Here is a 22,625-nt window from a genome sequence, read left to right on the forward strand (position 1 = left end):
TCATGGGCACCACTGAACTCCTGGCTTCTAGACTCAGGCTGTGAGATTGAAAGAGAAAGGTTGAGGATCAGCACCTGTGTGGCATCAGGTGTTCATCAAAGACAAATGGAAAAGGCTGAGGTGGGACTTGCAGAGTCTGTGACTGACAAACTGCATGAGCTCTATGTCTCTGCCAAAGACTCCATTCAGCCTCAGTGTGCCTTCTTGTCACACAGGCCTCAAGTTCTTCTTAAGCCTGTTATGAAGCTGAAAGACAAATTCTGCTATTGGAATGAAAAGGTTGCCTCATTGTAGGAGAGGAAGCACCACTCTGAACAATATACAGAGTTGGTAATCAGTGCAATGAAAAATGCTTACTAAACACAACTTGATTACTGGATAAACAAGCTTAGTATAGTGTTCTCAACCTGTAGGTCTCAACCTCTTTGGGGATGAATGGCTCTTTCAAAATGGTTGCATATCAGATATCCTGCCTATCAGATAGTCACCTGGAAGTTCAACAACAGTGGCAAAGTCACAGTATGAATGTAGCATGGAAAACAATGTTATACTTGGGTATGTGTGTCACAAAAATGAAGAAGTGTATTGAATCTTCAGACAGCATTAGAGGAAGGTTGAGAATCACTGTTCTAGGACCATGTAGGAAAGACTTTGAAGTGGAGAAATCCATTTCAAACCCCAAAACCATTACATAGCAGTGTTCAGAACATCCATATGGAACCGATTAGATATGATATGGGAAGAGGACAAGTAGGTAGAATCCCACCCAATGTAAGGGCATTTGAGTGGCTGTGTTTAAAGCAAACCCATCATAAGAGGCTCCAATAGGAAGGACACAGACTTGGCTTTCTTCTCACACTGTGTGTATTGCTAGAAAGTGGCATTCTGCAGAACTAGCCACAGACACCAGGACTCTCACACTCATCTCCCATCTGCTTCACACTACCCCCTGGTTGGTTTTTCCAAGGATTCTAAAATGCTGTGTGAGCAATGATCAGTACCTTAGACTGATAGTATTTGTGAAATAAAATTTCAATATAATGGACTGGAGACCCTGACTTAGTCCAGAGAACAGTCTTAGTAATTTGAACATTGCTCTAAAATTCAAAACCAGATCATTAGGGGACTGGTAAAGTAGACAGAAAGCAATTTGCATTCTGCTTATGTCTTGCTTTTAAGCACACTTTGACAACTTAGACAATTCCTGACTGAAAGTAAGAATGGAAAGGGACCTTGCGTGAATGGCAGAGGTAAAGGATTTAGAGGGAATGTGCAAAGCCTAAGTGCATATCATGCCCAACATAAAAAGCCAGATCAATTTGAACATACTGGAATAAAACTAAAGCAGCCACTCTATCCAGAAAAAAGGAAGGATAACATATAAAATAATAAGGAAGACTGTGGTGAGAATGTCTTTAACTGTTAACAGAAATGGAATAAAAAAAACCTTGTATCTTGTTTCACTGCTTCATAAGGAGATACAACAGGACTACGACAGATGTTGCTTTGGATGTGTGGTTTTGTGTGTGTGTGTGTGTGTGTGTGTGTGTGTGAGTTTTCTTTTCTTTGAGGAAATGAAAGCCAATGGTCATGTTCTGAAGCCATCATAGGGTGATTGAAGCCAGCTCAAGGTCAGCAGGAAGAATGAGTCATATTGTCTCAAAAACATACAGGAGGGGAGGATTGGCCTGGTTTGGTTCACCTAGAGTGAATCTTATTACTTCAGTTAGACTGAATGAACATAATTGAACTAACTGGGTGATTGAATCACCTCCATGGTAGTTACTCCATTAGAGGCAATGAACTATAAAATTATCCTTAAAAGGTCATGAGTTGAAGCCATCATAGGGTGATTGAAGTCAAGCTCAAGGTCAGTATGGAAAATGACCCATATTGTCTCAAAAACATACAGGAAGGGAGGATTTGCCTGGTTTGGTCTACGTAGAGAGAATCTTATTGCTCCAGTCAGACTGAATGTGCATTATGGAGCTAACTGGGTGATTGAATCACTTCCACAGTAGTTACACCATTAGAGGCCATGGCAGTATAAAATTATCCTTATAAGTAATTAGAGAGTTAGTTGTGGGTAAAACACTTACTTCAAAATGCTTTGTACACTTGGGTATTGATAATACATTAAAGAAGCAGAGTGTAGATAGAAGGTCATTTTTTCCCCACAGAGAATCAACAGTCTACTTAGTGGACTAGATGACCACATAGATCATATGACCTTGTGTGGAAATGTGTCTGCTACTAGATAAATGATCTCCTTGCAGATCCAACATCAATGAAGACAGAAAGCAAAAGAAAGGAAGAAAGAAAGAAAGAAAGAAAGAAAGAAAGAAAGAAAGAGTCAAAGGAAGGAAGGAAGGAAGGAAGGAAGGAAGGAAGGAAGGAAGGAAGGAAGGAAGGAAAGATAACAAGACCTAGGCTGTTTACACTGGTTCTGTGCGGTTAGCAAGGTGATGAAAACTCATGTATGGCATGTATAGTAATCATTTCCTCTGTTTGGCATGATTTTGTAAGTTTATTCTAAGTAAAACCCAAGCTTAAGACACATAGGAAACTGGAGCTAAATTCAGGGAAATGCACTCCAAAGAGAAGAGATTTCAGAACTGCTCGGCAGAAACCACACCCAACTTGGGAGAGGCTTGTCTGGGATTGGCTGCTCTGGGAAGACTGTAGGCGTGGTCACACGTCTGGAGTCTAAAAGACTGAGCATTTGGGAATGGTCCTCACTTGCAGAGATTCTCTGTAGAGAAAGACTTCCTTCTGGTCCCTTAGAAGACTCCAGCAAGTTATTTGAAGAGGCCGTTGGAGACATAATGGTTTCTCCCTCCTTCTCAGAAGGTAAGTCTCACTGTAAGGTCTTTACATCCTGTGTGTCCCCCAGCACCATTGTCATCTCCAGCTGCCCTAGACCTGCATAAGGATGAATCGAGTGTGCTGGGACAGACTTTTGTTGACACAGGGGGTGCTCTGCTCTTCTAAGAAGTTGAGTCTCATCATAAGGCCTTTTGCAGCTTGCATGTGTAGTGCCAGAAAAGAGTAGTCATCCCCCCAAACCAGACAGGAACTGATGAGATGCAATCACAGTGAGGCCTTTTTATGCCAGCTAGCTAAGGCACCACTGTGAGCCACTGTCCAGCAGGAATGCTTTGGGGATGATGAGCCTCGAATATCTATCAGGGTAAGGGTTTACAGTAAGCAGCAAGCAGAGGGGTGTGGGTGAGTGTGCAAGCATCTAATCGGCTGGTTTTTGTGGCCTGTAATATAATGGTGGGTCCTCAGAGTCATAAGCTAAATGTCTGCTTCCTTCTGCTCTGGTGGTCATTAGGGAGGGGGGTGGGCTTTGAACCTTGGGGTGCAGATCTGGTGGAGTAATAACCTGGAGACACTGGTCTTGTTTGGGGTGTAACCTAGAGACTGGATTTAGGTTCTTGTTTGGTTTGGGGTGGGGTGTATGTGAGTGTTTTATTTTTGGAGGGGGTGGGTAACTTGGAAAGTAATGCTAGGTACTGTCCTGTTACTTTTGCTGAGGTGAAAGTTAGGTCAGGTTTTCTAGAATGGAGTCTGAAGGTAAAGGATTTGGCCACTGGCATGCCCTAAATTCTTTTCATGTTCTTGTCCCATAGTAGATCCAGCCCTGTCATCTCCTGGTGCCCCAGAGCTGTGTCAGGATGAAGCTCAGGTGGTGGAGCAGCTGACTGCCAATGGCAAACACAATCTAAGTTGGAAGAGTCCCCAAGGACCGGGATGTGGGCTCCAGAACACAGGCAACAGCTGCTACCTGAACGCAGTCCTGCAGTGCTTGACACACACACCACCTCTCACTGACTACATGCTGTCCCAGGAGCACACTCAGATATGTTTTTCCTCAGAAGGCTGTAAGATGTGTGCTATGGAAGCCCATGTGACCCACAGTCTCTTGTATTCCTATGCAGGGAATGTCATGAAGCCCTCCCAGATTTTGACCTCTGCCTTCCACAAGCACCGGCAGGAAGATGCCCATGAGTTTCTCATGTTCACCTTGGAAACAATGCATGAATCCTGCCTTTGAGGGTCCAGCCAGTCAGAAGATGAATCCCCCTTTGAGGACAGCTCCCCAATTCATGACATATTTGGAGGCTGGTGGAGGTCTCAGATCAAGTGTCACCACTGCCAGGGCACCTCAGATACCTACGATCCCTTCCTGGATGTCCCCCTGGATATCAGTTCAGCTCAGAGTGTGAACCAAGCCTTGTAGGATACAGAGAAGGCAGAAGAGCTGCGTGGGGAGAATGCCTACTACTGTGGTAGGTGTAGACAGAAGATGCCAGCTTCCAAGATCCTAAAGGTTTATAGTGCCCCAAAGGTACTCCTGCTAGTGTTAAAGCACTTTTCAGGCTTCATGGGTAACAAGTTGGACAGAAAAGTAAGCTACCCGGAGTTCCTTGACCTGAAGCCATACCTGTCCCAGCCTACTGGAGGACCTTTGCCTTATGCCCTCTATGCAGTCCTGGTCCATGATGGTGTGACTTCTCACAGTGGACATTATTTCTGTTGTGTCAAAGCCGGACATGGGAAGTGGTACAAGATAGATGATACTAAGGTCACCAGGTGCGATGTGACTTCTGTCCTGAATGAGAATGCCTATGTGCTCTTCTATGTGCAGCAGAATGACCTCAAAAAGGGTAGTATCAACATGCAAGAGGGCACAATACATGAGGTTCTCGACACCGAATACCAGCTGAAGAAATCACGGGAAAAAAGCATAAGAATAAACACCCTTGCACAAAAGATGCGGGAGAGTCCTGTGGAAACAGAGAGAAGAGAACAACCAAAGAAACCTCCTTAGGGAAGGGGAAAGTTCTTCAGGAACAGGCCCACCAGAAAGCTAGGCAGAAACAGGAGAATATCAAACTCATCTCTCAGGAACAGAACCACCAGAAAGCTGGAAGAACCTCAGGAATACCGAAGGTGAACTTGATCTGCCTGCTGATGCAATTGTGATTCACCAGCCCAGATCCACTGCAAACTGTGGCAGGGATGCTCCAGACAAGGAGAATCAACCCTGGCATGATGCTGGCAGGCTCCTCACCTCTCAGGGCCTCATGAGCCCTAGGAAGCTCTGTAGTCAGGGTGGGAAACGAAGATAGAAGAAGGGGAAGAACAAGAACAAGCAAGGGCATAGGCTTCTGCTTGTTTGCTAGTGCTCACCCACCCACTCACACTGGCTCCTGTGGACACACTGTTGACCCTGAGACCTCTGTCCCAGGCAGGGACAATGCCTCACCCTTCACGTGGCATCCACCTTTCCTCTGGGCCCTTGCCTATCTTTGCTGAGTGACTCTGAAAATGATCCCTTGGATGTGGAAAAAAATGCCCAGGGTGTTGGTACAGGTTAAAGACAAGAAAGCTGGAAACCTGAGGGAGGTCTGAATATCTTCTCTTGCAACTTCTTGAATCTGAGCAGGGTAGAGACTAAATCACCACACTGGAGCTCTTTTTTTTTTTAATATTTTTTATTACGTATTTTCCTCAATTACATTTCCAATGCTATTGATGTTTAGAGTTTTCTCTCAGTCAACAAGTTGCTGGACAACTGCCCTTTCTAACCTCTTTCCCAGAAAATGTGTAGTACACACTGTAGAGATAGATGTTCTTATTCTTTGTGTGTGATCAACAGTTCTTTGACCAAATAAATTCTGTTACTTCACAATCCTTGTCTCCTTGTTTATTGTTCCATTCATCCAATTCATAAACCTTTTATACAGTATCACATTTAATAACCTATTAGGTGACACCATCTTTAAAACAGGTGCTAGAGACTATTACCAAGATCCAAAACTGGTCAAAAGACAATGGATATGTCACTATAGTGTGCCCAACCCTTGTGTTGCAACTAAATTGCAACGTATATCCCTAAGGCTCAGGAAAAATAATGGAAAATTGGGTGGGAAGATTGTAAGACCAGGACACCTTCTGCTAAATAGTACTTTCTAGACACAAGGAAGCTGAACATATGAAACCCTAATAGTATGGTTGCCTAAAACAGGTATGTATGTATGTATGTATCACCCAAACACACACACACACCTCCTTTCTGGCCCTAGCATTCCCCTGTATTGGGGCATATGATCTTCACAATACCAAGGTCTTCTCCTTCCATTGAAGGCCAACTAGGCCATCCTCTGCTACATATGCAACTAGAGACACAGCTCTGGGGGAACTGGTTAGTTCATATTGTTGTTCCTCCTATAGGGTTGCATACCCCTTCAGCTCCTTGGGTACTCTCTAACTCCTCCATTAGGGGCCCTGTGTTCCAATCAATGACTGTGAGCATCCACTTCTGTATTAGCAAGGCATTGGCATAAATTCACAAAAGAGAGCTACGTCAGGGTCCTGTCAGAAAATCTTTCTGGCATATACAATAGTGTCTGGGTTTGGTGGTTGTATATGGGATGGATCCCTGTGTGGGACAGTCTCTGGATGGTCTTTCCTTCTGTCTTATCTCTGAAGTTTGTCTCTGTGACTCCTTCCATGGGTATTTTGTTCCCCATTCTAAGAAGGAACAAATTATCCCCATACTTTGGTCTTCCTTCTTCTTGAGTTTCATGTGTTTTGCAAATTGTACCTTGGATATTCTAAGTTTCTGAGCTAATACCCACTTATCAGTGAGTACATATCATGTGAGTTCTTTTGTGATTGGGTTACTTCACTAAGGATGATATCCTCCAGATACATCCATTTGCCTAAGAATTTCTTGAATTCATTGTTTTTAATTGCTGAGTATTACTCCATTGTGTAAATGTACCACGTTTCTGTATCAATTCCTCTGTTGAGGGGTATCTGGGTTCTTTCAAGCTGCTGGCTATTATAAATAAGGTTGCTATGAACATAGTAGAGCATGTGTCATCATTACAACTTGGAGCATCTTCTGGGTATATGTCTAGGAGAGGTATTGCTGGATCTTCCAGTAGTACTATGTCCAATTTTCTGAGGAACCGCCAGACTGATTTCCAGAATATTTGTACCAGCTTGCATTCCCACCAAAAATGGAGGAGTGTCCCTCTTTCCCCACATCCTTGCCAGCATCTGCTGTCACCTGAAATTTTTTTAAAGCTCCAATTTCACCATTATTAAGTGCTGAGAAATACTTAGATAAGGGAACCAATTTATTACAAATGGGCTAAGAAATTGAGATGCTGTACTAATCAAAATATTTGGTGAACACATTGTTTCATCTGATTCTAATTCTACTTTTTAAAAAAAAGGTTGACACATTATAATTTTTTTCACTTTGGGATCACATTTATACTTAGTACATTTTATAGTTTCTATAATAATTTAGATGACAATTATATTATGTATATACATGAATGTACAGTAAATATCACAGAAAACATGGCACATGGATTTGAGCTCTTGAGGTATTCTGGTCTCTTCCCCTCCTTTCTGAACAAACAATGTTGATATTTCCATTGACAATTACAAGGCTAAGTTTCTTTACACAATTTAAAATCTCAGTTTATATTTTCTTTTTTTTATTAGATATTTTCTTTATTTACATTTCAAATGCTATCCCGAAAGTCCCCTATACCCTTCCCCCACCCTGCTCCCCTACACACCCACCTCCCACTTCTTGGCCCTGGCATTCCCCTGTACTGGAGCATATAAAATTTTATATTTTCTATAAATCTGGAAAAATATAAATGCATTTGAAAGAAGATAAGAAGCAAACTTAAGTTTTATGGTGTGAAAATAAATTATATTTTTTGGTCAATACACATATATGATCCATATGTCATGTGCCATACTCTACTATCCAATTTATTAATAAATATAAACTATAGGTTTCAATAGAAGCCTAGATGATACAATATTAAAACATGAATGTTTCTATTATCTTATTTAGCCTCTTTTATTGCAAGAACATTAAATTTTTCAGGTAGAGTTTGTAGAAGGAGATAAGAATGTATCAATTTGCATTCTTCCACATGATAACCGCCAGTTGTGCAAACGCCATTTGTTGAAAATGCTGTCTTTTTTTCCACTGGATGGATGTAACTCCCTTGTCAAAGATCAAGTGACCATAGGTTACAGTAAATTTCTCCAACCCAAATATGCACCAGCAATGAAAACACAACACAGTTTTTATAAATACATGCTGTGTACAGAGCTAAACAAAGAATTCTCAACTGAATGGCTGAGAAGCACCTAAAAAAATGTTCAACATCCTTAATCATCTGGGAAATGCAAATCTAAACAACCCTGAGATTCCATCTCACACCAGTCAGAATGGATAAGATCAAAAATTCAGGTGACAGCAGATGCTGGCAAGAATGTGGGGAAAGAGGGACACTCCCCCATTTCTGGTGGGATTGCAAGCTGGTACAAATACTCTGGAAATCAGTCTGGCGGTTCCACAGAAAATTGGACATACTTCTACCGGAAGATCCAGCAATACCACTCTGGACATATACCCAGAAGATGCTCCAACTTGTAGTAAGGACACATGCTCCACTATGTTCACAGCAGCCTTATTTATAATAGCCAGAAGCTTGAAAGAACCCAGATGTCCCTCAACAGACGAATTGATACAGAAAATGTGGTACATTTACACAATGGAGTACTACTCAGCTATTAAAAACAATGAATTCAAGAAATTCTTAGGCAAATGGATGGATCTGGAGGATATCATCCTGAGTGAAGTAATACAATCACAAAAGAACACACATGATATGCACTCAATGATAAGTGGAAATTAGCCCAGAAACTTAGAATACCCAAGATACAATTTGAAAACACATGAAACTCAAGAAGAAGGAAGACCAAAGTGTGGTAACGTTGTTCCTTCCTAGAATGTGGGACAAAATCCCCATGGAAGGAGTTACAGAGACAAAGTTTGGAGCAGAGCCTGAAGGAATGACCTACAGAGACTGCCCTACTTGGGGATCCATCCCATAAACAACCACCAAACCCAGACACTAGGCAGATGCCAACAAGAACTTGCTCACAGGAGCCTAATATAGCTGTCTCCTGAGAGGCTCTGCCAGTTCCTGGCACATACAGAAGTGGATGCTCACAGTCATCCATTGGACGGAACACAAGGTCCCCAATGAAGGAGCCAGAGAAATTCCCAGTGAGTTGAAGGGGTCTGAAGTCCCACAGGAGGAACATCTATATGAACTAACCAGTACCCTGAGCTCCTTGGAACTATACCACCAATCAAGCAAAACACATGGTAGAACTTGTGGCTCTAGCTATATATGTAGCAGAGGATGCCCTAGTTGGTCATCAATTGGAGGAGAGGCTCTTGGTCCTTTGAAGGCTTTGTGCAGGAGTATAGGGGAATGCCAGGATCAGGAATGGAAGTGGATGAGTTGGGGAGCAGTGGGGGAGGGAAAGGATAGGAGATTTTTTGGAGTGGAAACTAGGAAAGGGGATAACTTTTGAAATGTAAATAAAGAAAAGATATAATAAATAATGAAAGCTAGGTATCCCTCCAAAAAGATATTTTCACTTAAAAACTATTTATTAAAAAAAAAACCCAAATGTTCATACAATGATGAGGTATAGCAAAAAAATGGAAATCATCAGAGCCAGAAGTTACTCAGTCATACAAAATGGAAGATTGCTATTTGCAACAATGTGCTAGACATAAAACTCAATACTGTATACTACCATCCATAATAAGTGTCTTAAATAAATATATCCATAAACAGAAAGCAAATTAACACTTTCTGAAATAAAGACAGTGAGTAATAAAATGACCATTTAAGTATTGAATTTTCATTTGCAATAATGGAAATAATTTTGGCCTATGGTGGTGTTTGCCCAGCACAGGGAATGCACTAAAATTCACTGGGTGGTTTACATCAGAAAGCTAAGATGCTTAACACAGTTCTTTGTGAATATCATTAAAAAAAAAACAATGAGTTGTAAAAATGTTTTAAAATATGGAGGCTGGAGAGATGGTTCAATGATTAAGAGCACTGGCTGTTTAAAAAGAGCACCCACATGGTAATTCACAATGTTCTGCTTCACACTCCACTTCCAAGGGATCCAGACCCCTCTTCTGACCCTCTTGAGTTACCAGGCACAAACACAATACACTTATATATTTATATAAGCTTGCATATACACTTATATACAAGCAAAACAGGCATACACATAAAATAAAACAAATACATTTTATTTGAAAATTTCTCTACCTGAAAAATTTAATGTTCTTGCAATAAAAGAGGCTAAATAAGATAATAGAAACATTCATGTTTTAATATTGTATCATCTAGGCTTCTATTGAAACCTATAGTTTATATTTATTAATAAATTGGATAGTAGAGTATGGCACATGACATATGGATCATATATGTGTATTGACCAAAAAATATAATTTATTTTCACACCATAAAACTTAAGTTTGCTTCTTATCTTCTTTCAAATGCATTTATATTTTTCCAGATTTATAGAAAATATAAAATTTTTATATTCCTCAAGGAAATATAAAATTAAAACCAACTACTGATATTATATTTCTACTGTTGCCATTGCCATTATTACCATATTGTTTGGTATCTAATTACTTATAATTTAATATGAGTGTATGCTGTTGAATGTTTGACATATTTTGACAATGCTTTTATATAATCCCCAGCCTCACTATACAGCAGTCTCTACTAAAGCCAGAGCTTAAGTAGTCTGGTTTTTTTGATATGGCTCCTTTTCTGACTTTGGAAATACTGAAAAATCAGTAGTATAAATGTAAATATAGGCATGTAAAATGAATAAATAAGATACCACATGGGTGTGTATATTAGTTATATTAGTTGTGGAAACATTCCATACTAATTGCTTTCAGCACCTTCTTTTCTATTTATATCCTTTCTCCTTCACTTGTTGCTTTAACTGAAACTTCAAGTATCATATTGACTAGTAAGAGGAAGAATGATAGATATCTTTGTCTTGTTCTGCGTTTTAGTGATTTTTAGCTTTGAGTTTTTCTCCATTTAGCAAGATGGTCCTTGTGGGTAAGATATATGTCACCTTTATGATGTCGAGATATGCTCCCATATCCCTATATTCTTTAGGAATTTTAGCAGGAAGGAACGATGGATTTTGTCAAAGTATTTTTCAGGCTGTAATAAAAAGACTATGTGGTTTCTGTATTACAGCTTATTTAAAGGGAAAATGCCATTTATTGACTTATGTATATCAAAACATCCCTGATTCTCTAAGATTCAGGTGACTTAATCTTGGTGGATGATCTCGTTGATCATTTTAAATTCAGATTGCAAGTGTTTTACAGATAACTTCATGTTTATCAGGGATATTGTAGACCAGGATGTGTAACAAGGAAATAATCATAACTTTGTAGTCAAGGCTACAGTCCATGATTTTTATAAAAATGGCTTCTTTTTATTTTTTCCTCTTATTTCTACATGTCCACAAACTAATGTGTCCTTACTTATAATCCATCCACGCTTTCATGTCCTCCCTTGGTATTGCACTTCACTTATTAGTGCCTTCATTTCCAATTTTCCCTTGGGATATGGAACACAGATTTTCTTTTAAAGACTGAGTGCAGTAGTGATTGTCAAGATATGTAGAAGCCCGGGGCTATTCACATACTTGTACTAGAGGATGACGACTTTTCCTTTCGAACAAGACCCTAAGTCTCTGACCACACTGTCTTGATCTCAGTGTTTGACTGCACAGAAACTAGGTATTGAGGGGACACACAAGGGTAGTAGAAGGGTGGAGGCAGGATAGTTTTAAGGCAGCATGACATAGTGAAGAAAGGTTTTGGCTGCTTGTGACTGTTATTTTCTCAGAAATACAATTTTGATTCTACTCACCATTTTGATAGCAGAAGTGTTAGGGAACATTTGGACTATTAGTTTCAGATCCATAATTGAGTTAAATTTCTCTGATGATTATGAGTATTTTTATATGTTTACTATAATAACATAGAATTGATTGGCCCTTTTGTGATAGAAATCAGGTACAAATCACCTCAAGAAGAAATGGAGAAGAGCTAGATTATTGTGTTTGATAGTCAGAATGCTGCTGTCTCTGACCTGACTTCCTCTTGTTTCTCAAATGAGCCCAGCTTTCCATTTGTTTGACAGAAGACTCATCTATGATTTTAATCCGTTTTTGGTGACACTGGAGGAACATGCTATCACATGAAGTTAAAACTAGTTATTAAAGATGCCTTATTGAGGAAGAGCCATCATTGTCTATGGTATCTGTAACAAAGAATAGACATCCCGTGATATCTGAATTACAGACTTTCTTTTCTGTAACTGAGGCTGGCCTAGAGCTCACTATGTAGCTCAGACTTCTTGAACTCATGGCAATCCTTCTGCTTCAGCATCCCGTGTACTAATATTACAGGAGTGAGCCACCATACCAGGATAGAACAATATTCTGTAAGTAATTATAACTATATGTTAAATGATACTACTTCAATACATCTATCTGTACACAAAATAACATGAGTTAATTCTTTACATGTGTGTTTAAATTATGACATATTGAAATTGATTTTGGCAAAATGTGTTTTGTGATTATTAGGTCTTACTTTGACATAAGTGTTGGTCACTTGATAAGTTTGCCATATGTATTCAGAACAAGATTTAAATAGTTTCAACCTAGTTTTAATAATTAAAGCTGTAGAACAAATATGAATGGCTTAATAGAGGGTATGAGAATACAGAGTACAGCACATATACCAGAAATACTTTTTCTACCTTTGAATCATAGATCTCCATACTTTCTCTAATTTTACTATTGGCTTTTTTCTTTTTTCTTTCTTTCTTCCTTTCTTCCTTTTTTTTTTTTTTTTTTTTTGTACAGCCACTACATAAAGTCCTGCTTGCTAGTCAAGGACATTAAGAAACGATGAATGATGAGATTCTTCCCTTTGCAATAACTTGTGATACTTTAGGACACACTGCACAAGTGTTCATAAAAATGAATTTAATCTTTATTTATACCTTCTGGTAGTCAGTTATATGTGTGTATATCCTAGATGCCTGTGCATGTAAGTACATATATGCACATAGATGACTTAGAGCTCTTTCGTTTTAATAAGATCTGCGAAAATAATCTGAAATATATGATATATGCAAATTATAAAGCATACATTTACAATACTGACAAAAGAGATGAAGGAGCATTTTAGTATTCATGGGAACACACATTTTATATAGGCTCATATTGTTCTTTTGATAAAATGCAACTTCAAGGTTCTTTTAGCCTTCTTGGTGTTTGTTGAAGATCAATTATTAATGGAAAAATAGAAATTTCAGTTGCATCAAGAACCTGATTATGTGATTTATGTAACGGCCTTGTTTAAAAGCCTGTGTATTGTCCAAATTAGGCAGAAAATTATTAAGAATTTTAACCTAGAGACAAATCAAAGCAGTATAACACCTGACATTGTGCTCCACTAATTACTTTCTCCTCTTCTTTAGTAAAGAAATATTTTCATTATTTTGTTTTGTTTATTACTCACCCATAATTTAAGGACAATTTTAATTATTATGTATATTCTTCATATTGTTTTTTAAAACTAACTGAATTATGATGTTTGTAGTACTAGTCAAATTATTTATTTTTAAAAGAAACAATTGAATTTCTTTAACTCATTTTTCTTTCCATTTTGGGAGGAATTTTTCTTTTTTGTTTAGTTGTTATGAGCTTTGGGGAAATTCATATTTCTGCTTATTTATAAGGTATATATTATGGTTTTATGGTGGTTCCTTTTGTATTTCTCATATAATAATATTAGATTGCAGTTTAATAATGTTTAAAGTCAGTTTAAATTTTATTAATCTGGCTATCCATTCAAAAATACCTTAACAGCTAATAGGTGTCATTTAAATTGCTATGTTGCAAGAAAAAACTTTAAATAGTATTTTTATAGTATTAAGACATTTAAAGTTATAAGTGATATCAAAATATAAGAACATTTTATACAATCATGGTGTTAAAATTATAAAATAAGATTGACCAACTTGATACTACCTCACCCAGTCTTGATATGAGGGTTTATCCTAGGCTTATATCTTGCTACCTGGGAGGCTTTCTCTTTTCTGAAGGGAAACAGAGGAGGAGTTGATCTGGGGGAAGGGGTGAAATTTGGTGGAACTGAGGGAGTAGAAACTGCTGTTGAGTTGTATTGCCTGAGGTATGATAGATAGATAGATAGATAGATAGATAGATAGATAGATAGATAGATATTAAGTCAGAGATTGTGTGTTGCCCAAGACAGAGGTAAATATTTCTAAGGTAGTTGAAGTTTCAGAAGAGTTTTGGTATTGGTAATGGAAACTAAAAGGAAATAACTTGCAAAATATCTGAATGACATGCATAAGCAAAATGACATCATCAGGAAGGATGTCTCCTGTCCACCAGGCAGGATTATAATCATATTTCAGCTCCAAGAACAAGAAACTTATCTTGCTGGGTCCCAAAGTTTTTCTTAGCTTTATAAAATTCCAAGAATATATATTGTAAAGACCACTATTATGAACATGTACATAACAAAGCAGTGACTCTTGCGATAACTAGTCTGGTAGCATTCAGTGCAAACCCATAGAGGCAAATCAGGAAGAGAGGGAGAAAGAGTGAAATGTCTTCAATGAAGGAAGGCCCTTATGTAAGAACCCAAGCACAACATACCATTTATGAGAGTCATTTATCAAAGGAGTTTCTAGATTTCTAAAGCCTCACACTCATATAGTCAGCATCAAAGTGCAACCTTAGTATAAAAAAGGAGCAAATCACCTGATGCTTGGAAGGTCTAATAAAAACTAGGGTATAAGAAAATATGTCATAAAAATAAGTTAATCAAACTTGGAATCTAGAAGAATAATACCTACAATCCAAGCATATTTTATATTGTGATGGCCAATTTTTGTCAACTTGACAATACTTAGAATCTTGTGGCTGACAAATATTTGGGCATGTCTGTGAGTGAGGTTCTAGATTAGTAATACCTACACTGAACATAGGTGACATTATTTTATTTCATGGGGCTTCAGAATAAATAAAAACAAGAAACCAAGCAGAACACTCAAAGTTACCTTTCTGTGGTTTCCAACTGCGGGTGCATTGTGACGATTGCCTCATAAGCCTACCCATGCCTTCCCTGGCATGGTAGATTGAATCTATGCCCTCAAACTGTAAGACAAATAACACTGCCTTCCATAAGGTGTTTTTATTGGATATTCAATCACAAAATGAGAAAAGTGAATTGTATGCTTAAATAGTTATCGCCATATTCACATGAAACAGAGAGTTAAATTTTGCCATTAATGCTTAAGAAGCCTCCTCTATACATTACTAGCATTTGCTCCATTACAATTGCTAGGTTACAAATCTATTGCTAAGATGGTAGTGGGAATCAAGGCTGTGAATACATAGAAAGTTCTCAGTTCTGTACTTGCTATATAGTAACATAAATATGATGTATTAATAAAAAAACAAGAAACAAAAGAATGCATCCCAAGCATCTGTTACATCATTGGTGAGATTACCTAAGACCTTTTCCTTAACGAAGGTGAAAGGCAGACAGGCGTGATAGAGCATACCAGTACTCCTACTCATTTGGAGACAAAGAGTAGGAAGATCAGGAGTTTAAGGTCATTCACAGCTTCATAGTGAAATGGAAACCAGCCTGGGTTAATCATTTCTTATGTTAATAAAAAAGAAAAGAAGGAAGAAAGGAAGGAAGGAAGCTCACAAAATCAAAAGGAAACAAAATAACCAAATGGCGGTGAGTCTAGTTGGAAACAATTACATAAGATATAGCAATAACACTGAAAAATAACAAAACACACTACTGTCTTTGCTCATTGTTACTCCTGAACTTGATGGCAAGATTCGATTGTGTCTTTATATGCCCTAGTACAGGGGAATGCCAGGGCCAAGAAGTAGGAGTGGGTGAGTAGGGGAGTAGGGCACGGGGAGGGTATAGGGAACTTTCAGGATAACATTTGAAATGTAAATAAAGAAAATATCTAATTAAAAAAAAGTTTCTATTGCTGAAGCCATCTCACATGTGGGCTATAGAACATGGAGAAGTAACACTGGTTGTGACCTGGAACTTCTCCCCTAACAGAATGTGCTGCACAGGTTGATAGGGGAGAAAAGTCATCAAATTTTCTAAGCCAGCTGTGACTCCTGCCAGCACAGTCAAGACTGACTTGGCAAAATACTCCCATTAGGTGTCTTGGATGTTATTAGGATAATCAATGGATTTTTTTTAAAAATTGGATTTAGGTCTCATTCCATGGGATATAAGTCATGCTTGGTACTGTAAAAGTGGGCATGAGCCTACAATATGGGTACATCATAGGCACTAGTGGAGATCTTATTACTGTTTTCTTTTGGGAAACAGATACAATATTAAACTGTCTTCTAAGTACTTATCTGTAGACCCATAGATTAGCATAGGTCCCAATCCTTACCCAGAAAGTCTGTTTTAGCAGTGAACAACAATTAATACAAAGACAATTGGCCATGGTGTAGAGCATTCTCTGTAATTGTGGAGTTTTCAGTACTAAAGGGGACATGTGTATTATACCCACTCCTCTCATGGTTCAGAGAATATTGTGGATGACTGATCAGAAATATTCTAAGGGCTGTGTTGTAGGAAGGGCTGTTGTGAAACAACGTGTTTTAGAAATGACAGGGCCATTGCTCTCATGAACCCAAAGCATGTTGCACAAGACCTATGAAGCCAATATTTCATCTTGAATGATGGAAGGGTTCATGTAGACTCACCTCTACCTAAGAAGCATCCCCAGGTAAAAGGCTACCAGAGTGGGGAGACTTAGTGTTCTTTAGGAAAGTGGCACTTTGCGTCTTGACCATACTGCAGTGGACAATGCTGTAAACATTCATACACAGTAATTATGATTGAACTCAGTGGGAAAAAGGTTCACCTTAAGGCAGGGCTTGACAAGTGAGTTCGCCGGGCGGTGGTGGCGCACGCCTTTAATCCCAGCACTCGGGAGGCAGAGGCAGGTGGATTTCTGAGTTCGAGGCCACCCTGGTCTACAAAGTGAGTTCCAGGACAACCAGGGCTATACAGAAAAACCCTGTCTCAGAAAACAAAACAAAACAAAAAAACCCAACCAAACAAACAAAAAGAACCAGACAAGTGAGTTCTTGGAGGATGTATGAAGGGAGTAGAAGAGATATATAGGAAAATACATTGTGTATGTTTGGAATTCTTATCAAATTAAAAGTACATAAAATAGAAAAACTATAAACTTGTTATTTCTCCCTCCTATTTGTTTTAAAATAATATTCATAAAACAAAGCACTTAGTACTTGTTTAAAAAGTGAGTGTGGAAGTAATGGACAAAATAATAACTCAACAAGGCTGTTATCTCTTAGAATCTAAAATTTTGTGTGGTAATTTATTCCAAAGCCTTGAACATGCTAAGCAAATATTCCATCAATGAGCCCTATTAATGGCTTTAATTTTTATTTAATTAATTAGTTGTATGGTAGTGAATGACTTAACAAATGAAAAAGAGCGATGAGGATTTATCTTTCTCATTTATCCTAATTAATCTTGGAAGGTTGGACAATCATACAAATATAAGCCCAAACTTCATTAGCCACTTTAGATGATGCCAGCCTCATCATGCTGCTGCTGAATCAAACAGTCTCATTTATTCTGAATGGAATCCCAGGCCTGGAAGACATGCACATCTGGATTTCCTTCCCATTCTGTTCTATGTATGTAATAGCTGTGGTAGGCAATTGTGGACTCCTCTACCTCATCTTCTTTGAAGACAGCCTTCACAGGTCAATGTACTACTTCTTGGCTATGCTTTCCCTTACAGACCTTGTAATGTGCAGTGCTTCAATACCCAAAACTCTCTGTATCTTCTGGTTCTACATTAAGGAAATTAGCTTTACTGATTGTCTGGTCCAGATGTTCTTCATCCATACCTTCACGGGGATGGAGTCTGGAGTGCTCATGCTCATGGCTCTGGACCGCTATGTAGCAATCTGCTACCCTCTGCACTACTCCACCATCCTCACCAATCCTGTCATTGCAAAAGCTGGCCTTGCTACATTCTTGAGAGCTGTGGTGCTCATCATTCCTTTGATTTTCATCACAAAGCATCTGCCCTTCTGCAGAAGCAATATATTAATACACCATACCTACTGTGACCAGTTGTCTGTAGCCAAGGTCTCCTGTGGAAATATCAAGGTCAACATTGTCTATGGTCTGATGATTGCTCTCTTTATTGGGGGCTTTGACATCTTGTGCATCACAGTCTCCTACACCATGATCCTGAAAGCAGTGGTCAGCTTATCTTCAGCAGATGCTAGGCAGAAAGCTTTCAGCACCTGCACTGCCCACATCTGTGCCATTGTTTTCTCCTATAGCCCAGCCTTCTTTTGTTTCTTTTCTCACCGCTTTGGGGGGCACATCATCCCTCCATCTTGCCTCATCATTGTGGCTAACCTTTATCTGCTTTTGCCTCCCACTATGAACCCTGTGGTCTATGGAGTGAAAACCAAGCAGATACGAGACTGTGTCATAAGGATCTTTTCAGGTTCTAAGGACATCAAATCCCACACCATATGAAAAATACATTTATCAGGAAAGGGATGAAAAGGGAAGAAATGTTAAGAGAACACAGGATAATATGGTTTTAAAACAAAACCCATGTGCTCATGTGTTTTATTCTTGTTCTGAAAATGGTCGTACACTTTGGGAAAGTTCTGAAAATCTATCAAAGTAGGGTCTCAGTAGAGAAATTAGGTTCCTGGAATCTCATCTTTAAAAGTCATACTGTGTTCAACTCTCTATGTATATTCTGTTATTATGTGAAGACTTTAGTCTCTCATATTCCCCTGCAGATATTATGTTTTCCTAAATACTGGGACCTAGGAACCAAAAACAGAATCTTCTGAAATCATGAGAATAAATAACATGTCCCTCACGTCAGTTTTTTCACAGGGTTTTTGGTCATGACAACAAAAAAAGTACTCCAAGAGAAGATCTAGGAGAATGAACAGGAAGAAAGAGTATTGTTTCCTGAGTAGTCAGGGTCTAGAGATGTCTTTCTAAGAAATCAAGTTTGACCATGACATGGAGGATGTTAAGTAATGCATTCTAACTAAATTGATTTTCAAAGTCCATATCACAGCCATGTCTTCCAAGTTTTTCCTCCCTTCCTCCCTGCTTTTATCATCAGTACAAATTTCCATGAACAAATATGTGGAGAGTAAGAAGAAATCAATGAAAACCTAAAGTAATTTATTAGAAGAGAAGAATAAGGCAGAGGGAGATCAGGCAAACACATAATTTGTCCTGATGTCGTTTAGAAGTCAGAATTTTATTGCAAAGGCAGTTGATGCACTCTACTGAGAAAGGTGTGTAATGAGAAATAAGTTCCTCTCATTACACCACATTGTTTAACTAAATCTGCAGATTGAAGGCAGCCAGATCATCAGTGCAAAACTTGAGCCATTGTTGCCAGTTGTAGGACATAGTTTAGAAAGGTGTGATGTGAACATTAGAATCAATTAAAATATATATGTGTACTGATAAGTTTGGAATATAGAATATATATATAGAAAAAAAAACTCTGAGAAAAAGAAATGACAGTCATTTAGCCTATAAAGGCCAGAAGCAAACTAGAATAAAACAACCAAGACACCTAAGTGCAAATTAAAAAGAAAAAGAAAAGATGGCAGAAGAGAAGACAGTGCAGTCAGCCTGATGCTGCAGGGAATAAGGTGGACAAGGGAGATAGCAGCTGCCAATGAGATGCCCTCAAATCTCTAAACACCTACATAAATTAGGAAGCCTTAAAAATTCAGTGGAAAAATGCACACTCCAGTTACAGTGAGTGACCACAGCCACACTGAAGATCAAACAGGAAGTTGGTATTGTAAGTATCTGTAACTGATGTGTTGAAAGGTAGGAAAAAATGGAAGACAGGTAGAATGTTGCATACAATGGCAGCAGAATGAGAAGAGAGACTTGAAACACTCCATTTTGTTTTCTATTAGAACAGTGAGTTACCACTTTAAACAGAACCTTTCTGAATTCGGCAGCTCAGTACCCTAGACCCTTGGTGAACTGCACTGTCAGGAAGTCATATCAGGTGTCCCATTGTGATGTCCTGAAATGTGCCCAGCAGATTACTTGTAGGATGCAATGAAAAAGTTTGCATACAAATCTCTTAAGTATTGAGAAACAGAACTCTTGTTAGAAATAACTTTGTGAGAGGGAAAATAGAAACAGGGTCCAAAAGCCTTTACAGTATTAGAAAGGGCAGGCAAGAGGTGGAACTAGCATTGTAAGCAGGCCTCTGCAGGGATTCACAGAGCCTTGACCTAATGGCAAAAAGAATCACCCATTGGTGGGACCAGCATTTTGACTTAACTTCAGCCTTGCAAATGGCCACTCAGGCATAGAAGCATATGTCCTGGGAAGGAACAAGAGAGTCTTCACTGAACAATCTGACAAAACTGCGTCCAGACTCTATACCACCCAGCTTCTGCCATTTGCATTTGTTTTGATCAGAAGGCCAAATATCACCTGCTCTGTTCATGTCCTATCTTTACCCTCAGTTTCCTCCTTTTCTCTTTTTGTTTTCATAGACTTCACATGAACACAGTCCAGGCTGGCTTATGGATTCCCTATGTCAGACATCTGAAATGGACTTAGGTTATCTGGCTGTTTTTCTTTGCTTACCTCTGCATTCTACCTTTAACCCAAATTATTTAATGCCCTTTCTCCCTGACCCCTATATATCTATGAATTTGCCTTCTATTCACTTTTGGTCCTCTACTTTTTCTCTATAAAAACATTATTAGCCACTAGTCTTACTCTATCTTATTTCCTCCCCTTTCTCCTCCTGCTCCTCCTCCTCCTCCTCTTCCTTCTACCATTCATCCTCCTAATCTTGCTTTCCACTCATAGCCACAGTAACAAATACCTAAATGTAAGGTATACTATGAGTGTTACTTTAGTGCCTAAATAGATTGGGGTTTAAAGAGTGATTACTTGCTATTTCTTTGTCACTATATCTTTCTAGTGGACATGAATTTTGATACTGATCATTATTATAGGCAGTATTCTACTTTCAAAAGACTAATTCTACTGCCATGCATTCCTGCTTAGTATGAAAATGACATCTCAAGCCCAGTACAACTTACACCCTCTTGATGTGGTAAGCTCTTTCTTTATTTGAATATGTTTTAAAAATGCAATCAATATCCTACACACTGCCCAATACAACAACATAAGAAACATGAAAATAAATAAAGGCATAAACTACTGGTCTCACAATGATGTCTTCCAACAAGAGTGAATTAAATGAAACCAACACAATTCTAAAGAAAAATTAATAAATACATTTAAAGAAATCATACAGAAGATAAAAAAAAATCCCTTGGTTGAGTTTCAAGGGAATACACAGAAACAGCGGAATGAAATAAGGAAGTCAGTACAGCATGTAGAAGTGGAATTCAATAAACAGAAATACTTGGAAAATAAGCCAGTGAATAGTTCAGTGGGAACCTTTACAAAGCAGAATGTGGTGCTTAATATTATCATCATCTGACAGAATCATTGAAGGAACGTCTCTGAATCTGCCTGTGTGGGACTGTCTAGAAAAAGTTGACTGAGGTGGAAGGATACATCACATTGTCGGTGGGACCACTCCATTGCCTAACATCCTGAACCTAATTAAAACTAAACTTATCAGGGAGTGAGTATTCATCTCTCTTTGCTTCCTGATTGTGAGTGTCATGTAACTAGCTGCCTCACACTGTGGACATTATTTCTTCAATGCCTGGACGAACTATAATTTTAAATAAATCCTCCCTTCCTTAAACTAATGGTGTCAAGATCTTTTCTTCTACAGATTTAAGGAATTTATATCCACAAGCCATTTGTACAGAGGATACCAGAAGAAATATCATACAAAGAGTTAAAAAAATGTCCAAGAGAAAACAAAGGATATAGAGTCACAGAATGGTTAAGTGAAGTCTAAGAAAACAACACTTCCAGAAGCCATGAGCTTCTGGCCCCAGAATAGCAACAGAAAGTTGAATGGCAAAAAGTCATCAGAACTTGGAGACTGTCTCAGTTACCTGGATGCTGAGTAGCCCTTGGCACCCAGGAGCCACAAACTAACAGGGATTAATAATAACCATTCAATAAAAACTCACAACACTAACAGTTTGAATTTGCTACAAAATATACAGAAACCAGAAAAGATATGAAACAGGATCCACCATTTTTCTGTCACTAGAAAACACACATCATCACTGAGAAACACCATTTTGGGGTAAAAGTTATTTTAAGAAAATGAGAAAAAAATCCAAAAAAAAAAAAAGAAAACAACAACAACAACAACAAAAAACAATTTTCAGAGGAACCGCCAGACTGATTTCCAGAGTGGTTGTACAAGCTTGCAATCCCACCAACAATGGAAGAGTGTTCCTCTTTCCCCACATCCTCCGCAGCATCTGCTGTCACCTGAATTTTTGATCTTAGCTATTCTGACTGGTGTGAGGTGGAATCTCAGGGTTGTTTTGATTTGCATTTCCCTGATGATTAAGGATGCTGAACATTTTTTCAGGTG

The 22,625-nt window shown here is 38.6% G+C and overlaps 1 protein-coding gene and 1 pseudogene across 1 annotated transcript; both read left to right on the forward strand.

Moving 5' to 3' along the window:
• Positions 1-105: 105 nt before the first annotated feature.
• LOC110298019 lies at positions 106-5,138 on the forward strand (annotated as a pseudogene).
• Positions 5,139-17,650: 12,512 nt separating this feature from the next.
• Positions 17,651-18,607, forward strand: LOC110299046 (olfactory receptor 52N4-like). Its single transcript, XM_021168635.1, has one exon. It carries the CDS (start codon positions 17,651-17,653, stop codon positions 18,605-18,607), a length of 957 nt encoding a protein of 318 aa, XP_021024294.1.
• Positions 18,608-22,625: the final 4,018 nt, after the last annotated feature.

The sequence above is a fragment of the Mus caroli genome, chromosome 7 (assembly GCF_900094665.2).
Source record: "Mus caroli chromosome 7, CAROLI_EIJ_v1.1, whole genome shotgun sequence".
NCBI lineage: Eukaryota > Metazoa > Chordata > Mammalia > Rodentia > Muridae > Mus > Mus caroli.

Coding starts and splice junctions, on each gene's coding strand:
- LOC110299046 (XM_021168635.1), top strand. CDS start 17,651: ATGCTGCTGCTGAATCAAACAGTCTCATTTATTCTGAATGGAATCCCA.